The sequence below is a fragment of the Podarcis gaigeae genome (genome assembly GCF_964106915.1).
Source record: "Podarcis gaigeae genome assembly, chromosome: 13".
Taxonomy (NCBI): Eukaryota; Metazoa; Chordata; class Lepidosauria; order Squamata; family Lacertidae; genus Podarcis; species Podarcis gaigeae.
Genome location: NC_139689.1, coordinates 3031139 through 3047140, shown reverse-complemented (window position 1 = coordinate 3047140; position 16002 = coordinate 3031139). Strand labels below are relative to the sequence as shown.

Sequence of the window (16002 nt, the reverse complement as noted above, 5' to 3'; positions counted from 1 at the left end):
TGGCCCTTGGGGTCTCTTCCAACTCTATGATTCTATGATATTCTATGATACACAGAAAGGGCCCCATTACCTTCAGTAGCATAGGGACTCATCAAACCTAAATCCAGCCCTGGTGACACATACCCCCAAACATTTTGTGAATTTTTGTACTTTTGTCCATTGCAGGGGCCAGCAAACTTTTTCAGCAGGGGGCCGGTCCACTGTGCCTCAGACCTTGTGGGGGGCCGGACTATATATTTTTTTTTGGGAGGGGTGAAAAAATTCCTATGCCCCACAAATAACCCAGAGATGCATTTTAAATAAAAGGGCACATTCTACTAATGTAAAAACACACTGATTTCCAGACAGTCCGTGGGCCGGATTGAGAAGGCGATTGGGCCGGATCTGGCCCCCGGGCCTTAGTTTGCCTACTCATGATTTTTCCCCCATCTTTATTTTCCCCGATTTGAACTATAAAATGGTGATTTTCTTGAGTCAAAATGAGAGCACCCCAAAACATTTTTTTAAAAGAAAAAAAAATCACTGGATGGCTCGCTCCTGATCAAAACCGTCGCAAAATCGAACTCTCCACCCTGATCCACCGGGTTGGGATGGATGACCCTCCGGTGTCCCTTCCAAGCCTACAATCCTAGCATCCATTCATTGGTCGCCACCAATCGAACCTCCTCCCAGTGGGGTTGCAATAAAATTCCCACCACATTTGCAAAGCTCAGCAGGGACCAGAAAGGTTTCATTATTATTTTTTTTAAGATTTTTATTAAAGTTTCAAAAATTTTATAAAAACAAAACAATACAATAATACAAACAAACAAAAATAAAAACAAGTATAATTTCAATCTCTTATTTTCTTATGACTTACTTCCCCGACCTCCTCATACCTCCCTTTTCTGTATTCCAATTTCTAATTTATTAATTCAGCAAATCCTTTCCCTTATTTTTCATTTAATTTTTAGCCTTTCTTTTCTTTTTACTTATCCATTACAGCTAGAAACCACATAATTTCTAAACCAACGTCATTCTAACATTCATTAATTTTGCAATGTTTCCTAAGATAATCCTTAAATTTCTTCCAATCTTCTTCCGCCGTCTCTCTTCCCTGGTCTCGGATTCTGCCAGTCATTTCTGCCAGTCCCATATAGTCCATCACCTTCATCTGCCATTCTTCCAAGGTGGGTAGATCTTGTGTCTTCCAATACTTTGCAATAAGTATTCTTGCTGCTGTTGTAGCATACATAAAGAAAGTTCTATCCTTCTTTAACACCATTTGGCCGACCATGCCCAGGAGAAAGGCCTCTGGTTTCTTCAGGAAGGTATATTTAAATACCTTTTTCATTTCCTTATATATCATTTCCCAGAAAGCCTTAATCCTTGGGCACGTCCACCAAAGGTGAAAGAATGTACCTTCATTTTCTTTACATTTCCAACATTTATTATCAGGCAAGTGGTAAATTTTTGCAAGCTTGACTGGGGTCATGTACCACCTGTAAATCATTTTCATAATATTCTCTCTTAGGGCACTACATGCCGTGAATTTCATCCCGGTGGTCCACAACTTTTCCCAGTCAGCAAACATAATGTTATGACCAATATCTTGTGCCCACTTAATCATGGCTGATTTCACCGTTTCATCCTGTGTATTCCATTTCAACAGCAAGTTATACATTTTTGACAAATTTTTAGCATTGGATGAAAGGTTTCAAACCGGATGGGAGACTGCGCGTTGAGAGCAGGCGGTTAGACTGGATGTCCTTTGGGGTTCCCTTCCAATTCGAGGATTTTCTGAGTTCTCTGGCCAGCTCTGTCCCTTCCCCGCTCCTCCTCCTCTTCCCACCCTCCCTCTTCCCTGGAGCATCCTGGGAAATGTAGTTCTCCGACCCAGGAGAAAACTTCCGTATCTCCAGCTGGTGATCTGCCATGGCCGCTACAGCAGCTGTGGACCAAGACCCCGCCGCCTTCGCGGTGTCGATCCGCCCCTCCCGAGCCGAGGACTGCGCGGAGATCATGCGCATGATCCGGGTAGGCCCTTTCCCACGAGCAGGCAGGCAGGCAGGCAGGCAGGCATTCGACTGGTGCAGCTGCGTCCGGTTGAACTGCTGCACCTGTTGAATTTCCGCCTAAGCCCCGCCGCTGAGCCCCGCCGCTCGCCCTCCCTGCAGCCCGAATTGCAAAAAAAAAAAAGAGGTTTATTGCTTATTGAGCCTTCATCCTGGTTTGCAGGCAGGCAGGGTGGATAAAAATAAATGTTTTTAAAAAAATAAATCGGATTTTTAACATTTAAATCGGATTTTAAAATAAAAAGCTTTTGGAGGAAAAATCTTCCTAAAGATAGTTTTCTGTTTAAGTTGCATTAGAGTCCAAAGGCTATTCATCAGGAAATAAGGATTTGTTTTAAGTTTTCCATGTGTGCTAAAACTCAGACTAAGCTGTTTGTTTGTTTTAAATTGTTTAACCACATCAGTTAACAAACGTGGATACATATGCTATAATGTTATTGTTTCAGTTAAATAAAATGTTTAAATTGTTATTAAGGAAATGATTGTTTTTCTCCTTCCGATCAAGCACAGTGGAAAAGTTGCCCAAATAGTTAACTTGTTAAACCTCACAATAATTTCGTCATTATCTGCCTGTGTGTTTCTTATAGTAGAACCAAATCAGTAATTTTTGTAAAAATTACTCTCAAAATTTATTATTCCAAAAATGAAACCTTCATCTGGTTGTAAACATTAAGATTATACCAGCAAGAATGAGTCTTTCTGTTAAAAAAAAAAAGATTTAAATCAAGTCTTACTGACTAGTGATTTAAATCAAGTCTTACTGAAATTGTGATTTAAATCGATTTGATTTAAATCGAATCCACCCTGCAGGCAGGGATTATTTAATTCCACTTATCTGTTGCATTTATATCCCACCCATGGCTTTATTTTATTTTTTTTAAAGATATTTATTAAGATTTTACAAACAAAGAAAATTACAATATAAGAAAAGAAAAAGAAAAAAGATACAAAAATACAAAAAAAGGTACAGAATATGTGAAAAATAGAAAAAAAACAATTAAAAAACAGATCAATCTTTTCATGTCTTATATTTCAATTACTCGTTTCCTGACCTCCTCACGCCTCCCTTTTTTGTATTCCAGTTCACATAGTTAATTCAGCAAATCCTTTCCCTCTTTGTTTTTATCTTAATCATAAATCTTAACATATTGAACATCATATTTTCACCTAATTATCAATCCTTTTTTGCATATTCTTTTGGCTTTGTTACTAAAGCCATCTCATTTCAATCCTGCATCATTTTAACATTCATTAATTTTACAGTGTTTCTGCAGATAGTCTTTAAATTTCTTCCAATTTTCTTCCACCAACTCTTCTCCCTGGTCGCGGATTCTGCCAGTCATTTCCGTATATCCCACCCACGGCTTTAAAAGAGGATTGGTCAAACCCAGTGAGGATAAAGGCTAGTTCTGCTCTGTTTCCTAGTTCTGCTGGATCTCTCAGCGGCCTTTGACACCATCGACCATGACATCCTTCTGGACCGTCTGGAGGGGCTGGGAGCTGGGGGCACTGTCCTACAGTGGTTCCGCTCCTTCCTCCTGGGCCGTGTTCAGAAAGTGGTGGTGGGGGATGAGTGTTCAGACCCCTGGGCTCTCACTTGTGGGGTGCCCCAGGGTTCTGTCCTCTCCCCCATCCTTTTCAACATTTACATGCAGCCGCTGGGAGAGATCATCAGGGGGTTTGGGCTGGGTGTTCATCAGTATGCAGATGATACCCAGCTCTACCTCTCTTTTAAATCAGAACCAGTGAAGGCGGTGAAGGTCCTGTGTGAGTGTCTGGAAGCGGTTGGAGGATGGATGGCGGCTAACGGATTGAGGTTGAATCCTGACAAGACAGAAGTACTGTTTTTGGGGGACAGGAGGCGGGCAGGTGTGGGGGACTCCCTGGTCCTGAATGGGCCAATTGTGCCCCTGAAGGACCAGGTGCGCAGCCTGTGAGTCATTTTGGACTCACCACTGTCCATGGAGGCGCAGGTTAATTCTGTGTCCAGGGCGGCTGTCTGCCAGCTCCACCTGGTACGCAGGATGAGACCCTCCCTGCCCGCAGACTGTCTCCCCAGAGTGGTGCATGCTCTAGTTAGCTCCCGCTTGGACTACCGCAATGTGCTCTACGTGGGGCTACCTTTGAAGGTGACCCGGAAACTACAACTAATCCAGAATGCGGCAGCCAGACTGGGGACTGGGAGTGGCCACTGAGACCACATAACACTGGTCTTGAAAGATCTACACTGGCTCTCAGTACGTTTCCAAGCACAATGCAGTGTTGGTGCTGACCTTGAAAGCCCTAAACGGCCTCAAAGGCACAGTAGACCTGAAGGAGCGTCTCCACCCCCATCGTTCAGCCCGGACACTGAGGTCCAGCTCCAAGGGCCTCCTGGCAGTTCCCTCCCTGCGAGAAGTGAGGTTGCAAGGAACCAGACAAAGGGCCTTCTCGGTGGTGGCGCCCGCCCTGTGGAACACCTTCCCATCAGATGTCAAGGAAATAAGCAACTATCTTCTTTTTGAAAGACATCTGAAGGCAGCCCTGTTTAGGGAAGTTTTTAATATTTAACGCTGTACTGTTTTTAAAGATTGACTGGGAGCCGCTCAGAGTAGCTGGGGAAACTCAGCCAGATGGTCGGGGTATAAAGGTAAAGGTAAAGGTACCCCTGCCCGTACGGGCCAGTCTTGCCAGACTCTGGGGTTGTGCGCCCATCTCACTTAAGAGGCCAGGGGCCAGCGCTGTCCGGAGACACTTCCGGGTCACGTGGCCAGCGTGACATCGCTGCTCTGGCGAGCCAGAGCTGCACATGGAAACGCCGTTTACCTTCCCGCTAGAAAGCGGTCCCTATTTATCTACTTGCACCCGGAGGTGCTTTCGAACTGCTAGGTTGGCAGGCGCTGGGACCGAGCAACGGGAGCGCACCCCGCCGCGGGGATTCGAACCGCCGACCTTTCGATCGGCAAGCCCTAGGTGCTGAGGCTTTTACCCACAGCGCCACTATTATTATTATTATTATTATTATTATTATTATTATTATTATTATGGCTATGGGGCAGCTACGAGCCATGATGGCTCTGCTTCTGAAGGCCAGTTATTGGGAGCCACGGCGAGAGGGGAGAGCTGTGTTCGAATCCTGCTTGTCGCTTTCACATAAGGGGCGTCTGCTTGGCCACCCTGAGGGCGAGATGCCGGAGAGAAAACTAGCTCAGTCGGTAGAGCGTGAGACATTTAATCTCAGGGCTGTGGGTTCGAATCCCACATTGGGCAAAAGATTCCTGCATATTGCAGCGGGGTGGGCTGGATGACCCCCGGGGGTCCCGCCCTACTCTACAATTCTAGGATCCAGAACAGGATTTGTTCAGGATATTGAGGAGGAATAAATTGAAACTGCAGGTGAGCTAATTTTGAGCAGAGCGTGAATTAATTGAAGCCTGGAAGCGGGGCCTGGGGGCGGGATTCGTATGCGAGGCTTTTAAATCTTTAAATGTAGATTAGCATATTCAAATCCTATGCAGATGTGGGGGCCCAGGATCTTCTCCAGCCCTAGCAACAGCCCCCTGCTGTCAGAATAAAAGGGAGCGAAGGCTCATCCTCCTTTACAAAGTCTAAACTGGGCACACTCTGTAACAACGGTTCACCCTGCCTGACTTCAAAAGGAACCTCCTTGGCTTTGAAAGGCTGAGCCAGGATTTAACCGGAGAGTTTGATGCTGTTTGTTTTGCGCTGGACCACGGCCAGGGATTTCTGTCCTGTGGGTTTTGCATTAGCATAGCAAAGCTCGCCGAAAGATTGTGTAATTGCCAGATATTGCTTTAGGCTATCCTTTCTCTGTGTCATTTGAGATTCTGCACAGAAACTTGCACTCGGCAGTTTGCAATCCAGAGAGGCTGCTGGATAAGGCCAGAGGGGGCCCGATCCACTCCAGGATCCTGCTCTCACGGTGGCCGACTGTGATAAGAATTTTTAGGTCTTAGATATACATTAAAGGTAAAGGGACCCCTGACCGTTAGGTCCAGTCGTGGACGACTCTGGGGTTGCGGCGCTCATCTCGCTTTACTGGCCGAGGGAGCCGGCGTACAGCTTCCGGGTCATGTGGCCAGCATGACTAAGCCGCTTCTGGTGAACCAGAGCAGTGCACAGAAACGCCGTTTACCTTCCTGCCGGAGCGGTACCTATTTATCTACTTGCACTCTGACGTGCTTTTGAACTGCTAGGTGGGCAGGAGCAGGGACCGAGCAACGGGAGCTCACCCCATCACGGGGTGGCCACACAACCCGGAAAAACTGTCTGCGGACAAATGTCAGCTCCCTCGGCCAATAAAGTGAGATGAGCACCACAACCCCAGAGTCGTCCGCGACTGGACCGAATGGTCAGCGGTCCCTTTACTTAAACAGCGTGGATTTCAAGGGGTCTCCCCATAAGCAAGCAGGGACATTGTTGTTGTTGTAAAGGGTGGCAGATCCTTTCATGCCACCGCCTACTTGCTCCTGCCACCGCCTCGCTCTTTGCCACAGGTGAGGTTGTGCCCATTTTGGGGGAGATCTGGGCACAAACGGAGGCGATCTTGCCCAAAATCAGCACTTGAGGAGGGGAGGGTGTTGTTCTCAGATCCTGATTGTAGGTTTCTGACCAGGTTGTGTTGTAAACCAAAATCTGCCCTTTTCCCCTTATGGGATACCCAAGAGCCCATATAGAGTCCTTACGTAGGTTCCCTGTTGGTAGGAGAAGATAACAGAGGCCAACCAGAGAATATTGAGAAGCAAAGCAGCTAGTAAGCCTGATCTTTATTGATCTGTTGCAACAGGGTCCCCCACTCACCACACGCAGGAGGGAGGAGGAACCCCGAACAATATAGACATTTTAATTCCCTGCCCTGGAGCTCAAGACCACCCCTCCATACATCATACCTACATCACAGAAGAGGCGGTCTACAGCAGAAATCTGAGTGCCTTGTTTATCTCCTGTCTGCCAGGTTATCTGTTAATGCTTACTTGATTGGATACCCTGGGGAGCCTGGCCGGTCTTTTGTAATGACTTTTTTTTTTTTAAGTGTGAAAATTCAAGGTCTTGGCAAGTGAGATGGTGGGGCAGGGGTTGTACCCGCGGTTAATGTTCTCTTTCTCCCATTTCAGGAACTTGCTGAGTTTGAGAAAATGCCTGATCAGGTAGCAAACAGCAGTCAAGGTGAGGCTGAACCCCAGGCAGGAATTCTCATGGCAAATCTTCCTTGGCCAGGTCTACTCACAGGGGTGTTGTGTTCATGTTTGGGGCACAATGGTGGGATCGGCTTATGGTGGGCTGGTGGTCGTTGTGGACTCAAACATCTCGAGGGCACCAGGTCTGGGAGAGGGGCTGCATTTCCTGCCCTCATTTGGCCACTGTGATCCATGCGATGGCCACCTCCAGGCTTGACTACTGTAATTCGCTCTATGTGGGGCTGCCCTTGAAGCTGTCCCAGAAACTCCAGCGGGTGCAGAATGCTGCAGCGAGGCTCCTCACGGGGTCCCTGCCATGGGAGCAGATTCACCCAGTGCTTTACCAGTTGCACTGGCCCCCGGTGGAGTACAGGGTCAGGTTCAAGGTGCTGGTTTTTACCTTTAAAGCCCTTTGTGGCTTAGGGCCCTCGTATTTACGGGACCGCCTCTCCTGGTCTGCCCCGCAGAGGACCTTAAGATCCATGAATAATCATAGTTTAGAGGTCCCTAAGGAAGTTAGATTATCCTCCACCAGGGCGAGGGCCTTCTCAGTGGTGGCTCCGACCTGGTGGAATGCTCTGTCCCAGGAGACCAGGGCCCTGCAGGATTTAACCTCCTTCCGCAGGGCCTGTAAGACAGAGCTGTTCCGCCTGGCCTTTAATTTGAATTTAGCCTGATCTTTTATTCCCCTTCTCTTCCCTCCCCCTCCCCTTTTATGAAGATCATCCACTCTGAGACCCCACAGCTAATTCTCCCCTGGCCTCCTCGCTGGCCCAAGTAGGACCAATTCAGCCAGCTAGCCCTGGGGATTATCTAATTGATTTTTGAATTTTGAATGTTATTGTCATTCATTTTTTATACTGTATTTTATGCTGCTTTTATAATTAAGTGTTTAAAATTTGTTGTTAGCTGCCCTGAGCCCAGTTTTTGAACCAGGAAGGGTGGGGTATAAATAAAATATTATTATTATTAATAATAATAATAATAATAATATACCCTGCGGCATCCAGGAGCACAGAATCACAGAAGTGTCAAGTCAAAAGGGACTTCTAGAGGCCATCTAGCTCAACCCCGCAGAATGCAGGAATCGTAGCTCAAGCATCCCCGACAGAGGGCCGTCCAGCCTCTGCATAAAAACCTCCACCTTCCGGGGGGGGGGGTTCATTCCACGGTTGAAAGGTGGTGGACAACCACACTATGCAAAAGGAGAATAGAATTGGTCTCTGCCCGCAAGGGGCTTGCAAAACAGAAAATCAACGCAGGAGAGCCCACAAAGTCAGGAAATAGCTCCTGAAGGAATGAGCTGGCCTGGCCAACTCACAAAGCAATTTCCCCCCAGAAAAAGACTTGTGGGGGCTTTGAGGTTGAATCCTGACAAGACAGAAGTACTGTTTTGGGGGTGCGGGTGTGGAGGACTCCCTGGTCCTGAATGGGGTAACTGTGCCCCTGAAGGACCAGATGTGCAGCCTGGGAGTCATTCTGGACTCACAGCTGTCCATGGAGGCGCAGGTCAATTCTGTGTCCAGGGCAGCTGTTTGCCAGCTCCATCTGGTACGCAGGATGAGACCCTACCTGCCCACTGTCTGTCTGGCCAGAGTGGTGCATGCTCTAGTTATCTCCCGTTTGGACTACTGTCATGCACTCTATGTCGGGCTACCTTTGAAGGGGACCCGGAAACTGCAATTAATCCAGAATGCGGCAGCTAGACTGGTGACTGGGGGCAGCTGCCAAGACCGCATAACACGGGTCTTGAAAGGCCTACATTGGCTCCCAGTATACGTTTCCGAGCACAATTAAAAGTGTTGGTGCTGAACATGAAAGCCCTAAATGGCCTCAAGGGCCCAGTAGACCTGAAGGAGTGTCTCCACCCCCATCGTTCTGCCCGGACACTGAGGTCCAGCTCCGAGGGCCTTCTGCCGGTTCCCTCCCTGCGAGAAGTGAGGTTGCAAGGAACCAGACAAAGGGCCTTCTCGGTGGTGGCACCCGCCCTGTGGAACACCCTCCTATCATAAGTCAAGGAAACAAACAACTATCTGACTTTTAGAAGACAGCTGAAGGCAGCCCTGTTTCGGGAAGCTTTTAATGTTTAATAGGTTATTGTATTTTAGTGTTTTGTTGGAAGCTGCCCAGAGTGGCTGGGGAAACCCAGCCAGATGGGCAGGGTATAAATAACAAATTAGTAGTAGTAGTAGTAGTAGTAGTAGTAGTAGTAGTAGTATTGGTATTATTTCCAGAGCTCACCTGAACTTAAAAGCCCAAAGGTTTCGAGTCTACACAGCTAGTCGTCTTGCAGTGATTCCTGGGTCCTGCTGACTCCGGGTTTTTCCCACCGCCTTCCTCTCGCTGTCTCTTTGATTCTCGCGTTTTTCTTTCCAGGACTTTACGAGGACGGCTTCTGCCAGGACCCCTTCTATAAATGTGTGGTGGCCGAGGTCCCCCCGAAACATCAGAGCAAAGACGGTAAGCGAGGTTCCTGCCCCAAAATCCCATCTTCTACATGACGAAGATGCAACCCTTTCCTCTCTGTCGCAATGGGGAGGTCCCCTTCTATTCCCTCCTTCCATCTCCCAATTAACCTCCGTCTCCGGGGCTCAGTGATGGGAGGGATAGCAGAAGGAAGGATCGCCCAGTTTTGCCCCAGAGACATTCTGCCTTGGTCAGAGCCTATCTGGAGTTCTGGGCACCTCAGTTTAAGGGGGATATCGACAAGCTATAGGGCGGTTAAGAGGATCAAGGGGTCTGGCCATATGAGGAGAGGTCGAAGGAGTTGGGAAGGGAGAAGAGGGGACTGAGAGGTGATAGCCACCTTCAAAAATAATAGATTGTCAAATTCAATTACAGGAATTTGTAATTGAGATGGCTCAATTGACGAGCAAACTCAGAGGAAACTCAAAGCAAAAATTTGCGGGGGAAATGAGATGGTTATAGAAGATACGTCCAAAAATACAATAACAGTTTTGACTCCGTGCTAGCGTTCGGGTGACAAAGGAAGTAAAAGGAGGTGGACAAACAATTAAGGATTTGTTATGTTTTCTGAATGCATTGGAAAATCGATATAGAAAGGCTTGTTGTTTTGTGTACATTCAGTTGTAAGATAAAATATACGCGGAGGGACTTGACAGGAAGTCAAAACTGAAGAAACGATTTTGTAAGATAAAAGGTGGAAAAATATTTATTTTCATTATTATCATTATTTTTGTGTGGGTGGGTGTTTGTGCGGGTGTGTGTTTTGCATGGAATGTTTGGGAAGAAATAACAAATAGCAAACAAAATATTGATGTATGTAATTTTTATTTCTCAATTATATTTTGTGGTAGTATGGTTCTGGCGATTTTCTCCCCGTGAGAAGCAAAGCTACAGCGAACCAGGCAGAGGGCCTTCTCGGTGGTGGCGCCCGCCCTGTGGAACGCCCTCCCACCAGATGTCAAGGAAATAAACAACTATCTGACTTTTAGAAGACATCTGAAGGCAGCCCTGTTTAGGGATTTTTTTAGGAACTGATGTTTTAATGTATTTTTAATCTTTGTTGGAAGCCGCCCAGAGTGGCTGGGGAAACCCAGCCAGATGGGCGGGGTATACTGTAAATAATAAATTATGATGATGATGAAGAATTAGATTTATAGACCTCCCTTCATCACAAGATCTCAGGATGGTTCACAGGATAAAATTCAAGGTAAATAGTTAAAATAAAACACACACAACGGCACACACATTTTAAAGGGTGTAGAATATTGACAAACCATTAATCTGCTATTGAAACTGTGTATAACTGAAATCAACAAGGGTTTTTCCCTCCTCCCCTGTATCAAAGAATGCAAATCCCTTTGGACAGAGCCTTATATTTTTGTTGTTTCCCTGCAAATGTCTACGAAACTCTCTATATGGATGGATTCCCCCCCTAAATTGACTTTTGAATTCTGAATTTATTGTTATTCACATTTTATACTGTATTTTATGCTGGTTTTTTTGTTGCACCATTGTTTAAATTTGTTGTTAGCCACCCTGAGCCCGGTTTTCTGAACCGGGAAGGGCAGGGTATAAATAAAATATTGTTATTATTATTATTATTATTATTATTATTATTATTAACCCTTGGGGTGCATTGCAACTCTCCGATTCTGCGATTTGCAATCCAGGGGGAATTTCAGAACCACTTATCCAGGTTCTTATCCCACGGGGAGGAGCCCACAATCTCTTGGGCAGCCCCCCAATATGTTTTCTGCCCCAAAAAAACTGCCTAGAGGAAAAGGGTGCGTTCGAATCGCCCGGGTCCTGTTTATGGTCGGCTGCTAACCTGATCCAGAAGGTCCCTGGACTGATTTTAGAAAAGCAGGTTGTGATCTTTTGTCCTTGTTTTCTCCCACTGCAGGCCACACTGTCGTGGGGTTCGGCTTGTATTTTTTCACTTACAGCACCTGGAAAGGCAGAAACATCTACATGGAAGACCTCTATGTCATGCCAGAGTTTCGGGGTATGGAAAAGGAGAAGGGAAGAGGCTGCTTCCAGGCTCCTAATCTGCGGGTTGCGGGTTCGAGTTCCGCATTGGGCAAAGATTTCCGTATCGCAGGGGGTTGGACTGGGTGAAAGTTGGGGTCCCTTGCAACTCGACTATTCAGTGGATTCTATGAACAGACAGGAACTATAATTAAGAAATAATTAAGAAAATTAAGAAATAATTAAGAAAATAATTATTAAGAAATAATTAAGAAAATTAAGAAACAATTAAGAAAATTAAGAAATAATTAAGAAAATGTGTATGAGAGAGAGAGAGAGATCATTGCATCTTCAAAGCAACCTGGCGCCCTCCACATTCATTGCACTACAACTCCCAAAACTCCCTGCGAGAAGTGAGGTTGCAGGGAACCAGGCAGAGGGCCTTCTCGGTGGTGGCGCCTGCCCTGTGGAACTCCCTCCCACCAGATGTCAAGGAAATAAACAACTACCAGACTTTTAGAAGACATCTGTGAGCAGCCCTCTTTAGGGAAGCTTTTAATAGATTATTGTATTTTAATATTCTGTTGGAAGTCGCCCAGAGTGGCTTGGGTAACCCAGCCAGATAGGGGGGTATAAATAATAATAAATTACATGGGTACCTCAGGTTAAGTACTTAATTCGTTCTGGAGGTCCGTACTTAACCTGAAACTGTTCTTAACCTGAAGCATCACATTAGCTAATGGAGCACGATTTCTGTTCTCATCCTGAAGCAAAGTTCTTAACCTGAAGCACTATTTCTGGGTTAGTGGAGTCTGTAACCTGAAGCGTATGTAACCTGAAGCATATGTAACCCAAGGTACCACTGTATTATTATTAGGGAGCCCTGACCATTAGGTCCATTCGTGGCCGACTCTGGGGTTGCGGCGCTCATCTCGCTTTACTGGCCGAGGGAGCCGGCGTACAGCTTCCGGGTCATGTGGCCAGCATGACTAAGCTGCGTCTGGCGAACCAGAGCAGCGCACGGAAACGCCGTTTACCTTCCCGCCAGAGCGGTACCTATTTATCTACTTGCACTTTGACGTGCTTTCAAACTGCTAGGTGGGCAGGAGCAGGGACTGAGCAACGGGAGCTCACTCTGTCGCGGGGATTCGAACCGCCGACCTTCTGATTGGCAAGTCCTAGGCTCTGTGCTTTAACCCACAGGGCCACCCGCATCCCATATATTATTATTATTATTATTATTATTATTATTATTATTATTATTATTATATCTGGAAGGAGTCCGGTTGCTTTGAAAACAAAGGTAAAATTTGGAGGGAGCGACCTAGACCAGATGAGGGCGGGACATGTCCTGGGACGTGGTGGCGGAAGCCAGGATGCTGTGGCAGATAGTTCCCAAGGCGTAAATACCGGGGGGGGGGGCGTATTTCCTTCCTTCGGAGAACCCAGGAGTCCTGTCTTCCTTCTGAGCTTTTCCTCTTCCTTCTGTCGCAGGGAGAGGCATTGGGAAGAAGCTGATGGGCACCATTGCCCAGGTAAGAGGTACCCCTACACAGAAATGGAACTTTCTACATGCCAAGCAACTGCCCTGCTACATCCCTTTCCCCTACAAATAGGAACATCGGAAGCTGCCTCAGAGCCAGTCATGCCTCTGGGGTCCACCTAGCTTCATATGACCTGCTCGGGCTGGCAGCAATAACTCTCCAGGGTTTCAGACAGGTGTAAAGTGAAGGTAAAGGGACCCCTGACCATTAGGTCCAGCCGTGGCCGACTCGGGGGTTGCGGCGCTCATCTCGCTTTATTGGCCGAGGGAGCCGGCGTACAGCTTCCGGGTCATGTGGCCAGCAGGACTAAGCCACTTCTGGCAAACCAGAGCAGCGCACGGAAACGCCGTTTACCTTCCCGCTGGAGTGGTACCTATTTATCTACTTGCACTTTGACGTGCTTTCAAACTGCTAGGTGGGCAGGAGCAGGGACCGAGCAACGGGAGCTCACCCTGTCGGGAGGATTCGAACCACCGATCTTCTGACCGGCGAGTCCTAGGCTCAGTGGTTTAACCCACCAGCGTCAGGCAGGTGTAATAATAACAATTATTACTATTAATTATTATTATTATTATTACTATTATTATTATACCTCACCCATCTGGCTGGGTTTCCCCAGCCACTCTGGGTGGCTTCCAACAGAACACTAAAATACAATAACCTATTAAGCATTAAAAGCTTCCCTAAGCAGGGCTGCCTTCAGATGTCTTCTAAAAGTCAGATAGTTGTTGTTCTCTTTGACATCTGGTGGGAGGGCATTCCACAGGGCGGGCGCCACCACCGAGAAGGCCCTCTGCCTGGTTCCCTGTAACCTCATTTCTCACAATGAGGGAACCACCAAAAGGCCCTCGGGAGCTGGACCCTGGTGTCCGGGGTGGAGATGCTCCTTCAGGTCTACTGGGCCTTTGAGGCCGTTTAGGGCTTTCAAGGTCAGCACCAACACTTTGAATTGTGCTCGGAAATGTCCTGGGAGCCAATGTAGGTCTCTCAGGACCGGTGTTATATGGTCTCGGCAGCCGCTCCCAGTCCCCAGTCTAGCTGCCGCATTCTGGATTAGTTGCAGTTTCCGGGTCACCTTCAAAGGTAGCCCCACATAGAGCAGTAGTCCAAGCGGGAGATAACCAGAGCATGCACCACTCTGGCCAGACAGTCCGCAGGCAGGGAGGGTCTCATCCTGCGTACCAGATGGAGCTGGTAAACAGCCGCCCTGGACACAGAACTGACCTGCGCCTCCATGGACAGCGGTGAGTCCAGAATGACTCCCAGGCTGCGCACCTGGTCCTTCAGGGGCACAGTTGCCCCAGCGCTACCCAAAGATCCCAAGGGTTGAACCCACAACGTTCTGCAAGCCAAGCAGATGTCCTCCCTGCCAAGCTAAGGCCTCTCTTCTCCTCTTCCTCTGCAGATTGGCGTGGAGAAAGTATGCACCCAGATGAAGTTCTCCGCTCTGGACTGGAACCAAAAGGCCATCGACTTATACCTTGGCAACGGCGCCGTGGACCTGACTGCCACTGAGGGCTGGCACGTCTTCCGCTTCGAAGAAGACGCCATGCGACGGCTGGCGGCGGGGGCAGCCAGCAAATGAGGCGCGGGCAGAGATTTCGGACCAGCAGGACTGTCATCCCTCGGAGAAGCCAGGAATCCGGGTTCCTTTATTCACTCTGGACAGAGTGGTTGGGGAGGTTTAGCAGTAGCAGTGCCGCCGCTTCTTAGATTTGCAAAATGGCGGCGCTGGAAGGGGACCACCAAAGGTCATCTATCCCAACCCCCTTGCGATGCAGGAATCGCACTCAAAGAATCCCTGACAAAGGGCCATTCAACCTCTGCTTCGAAACCTCCGGGAAAGTATAGTCCAGCACCTTCTAGGAGTACCACTGTTGAATGACTCTCACCATCAGATTCTGCTTAGTCCGAATCTCCTTTCTTGTAAACTGAAGCCATGGGTTCGAGTCCTATCCTCCAGAGCCAGAGAAAACAAGCTTGCATCTTGTGATAGCCCTCCATGTGATATTTCTTAAGAGAGAGAGATGCAAGCTTGTTTTTTCCTGCTCCGGAGGGTAGGACTCGAACCCATGGCTTCAATCTCAGTTCTCCAGGCTAAATATCCCCAGCTCCTTCAACTGTTCCTCATACGCAGGCTCCCTCAGCCTCAGCACTCCAGATGTTTTTGGCCTCAACTCCCATGATCCCTAGCTAGCAGGACCAGTGGTCAGGGATGCTGGGAATCGTAGTCTCCAAACATTTGGCCGAGGTTGAGGAAGCCTTCTCATTAGGCTTGGTTTCCAGAACCTTCAGATTATCTTAGCTGCCCTCCTCTGCACACATTCCAACTTCTCAATCTCCGCTTTAAAGTGGGGTGTCTGGAACTGGACACAGGACTCCAGGTGTGGTCTGCCCAAGGCAGAATGTTGTTGTTGAGTCATTTAGTATTTAACGAGACCACTGATCCATAAAATGAAAGCAATAAACAATGTACTGCAGTCACACAATCAGTCAATCAGTAGCTGAACTGTGTTCCACACAGTCACAAAAGAAAAAAAGAGCCGCAAAAACAGAAACACAAAATAAATAGCAAAAACAGACAGACCTCAGCATAACACTCAAAACAAGCATAACACTCAAAACGGAGTATGTTCGGCTTCCGAAAAAGGTTCGCAAACTGGAACACGTACTTCTGGGTTTGCAGCGTTTGGGTTCCAAGTTGTTTGAGAACCAGGGTACCACTGTACTTCAAAGTCATGTTTTTATACTGTATTTTGCGCTTCTTTTACACTTAAGAGTTTTAAATTTGTT

At 47.4% G+C, this 16002-nt stretch overlaps 1 protein-coding gene across 1 annotated transcript; it reads left to right on the top strand.

Moving 5' to 3' along the window:
• The first annotated feature begins 1860 nt into the window (after positions 1-1860).
• On the top strand, positions 1861-15213 carry LOC310829042 (thialysine N-epsilon-acetyltransferase-like). The gene is made up of 6 exons (XM_083707201.1): positions 1861-2016; positions 7169-7220; positions 9608-9691; positions 11601-11702; positions 13160-13200; positions 14615-15213. The coding sequence occupies exons 1-6, from the start codon at positions 1915-1917 to the stop codon at positions 14792-14794; spliced, it is 561 nt and encodes a 186-aa protein (XP_083563327.1). The 5' UTR covers positions 1861-1914; the 3' UTR covers positions 14795-15213.
• Positions 15214-16002: the final 789 nt, after the last annotated feature.

What these genes read in the sequence shown, in the direction of transcription:
- LOC310829042 (XM_083707201.1), top strand. Translation starts at nt 1,915, where the DNA reads ATGGCCGCTACAGCAGCTGTGGACCAAGACCCCGCCGCCTTCGCGGTG. An exon ending in GGTAGCAAACAGCAGTCAAG is followed by an intron (nt 7,221 to 9,607) that starts GTGAGGCTGAAC and finishes TTTTCTTTCCAG; the next exon opens with GACTTTACGAGGACGGCTTC. An exon ending in GAAACATCAGAGCAAAGACG is followed by an intron (nt 9,692 to 11,600) that starts GTAAGCGAGGTT and finishes CTCCCACTGCAG; the next exon opens with GCCACACTGTCGTGGGGTTC.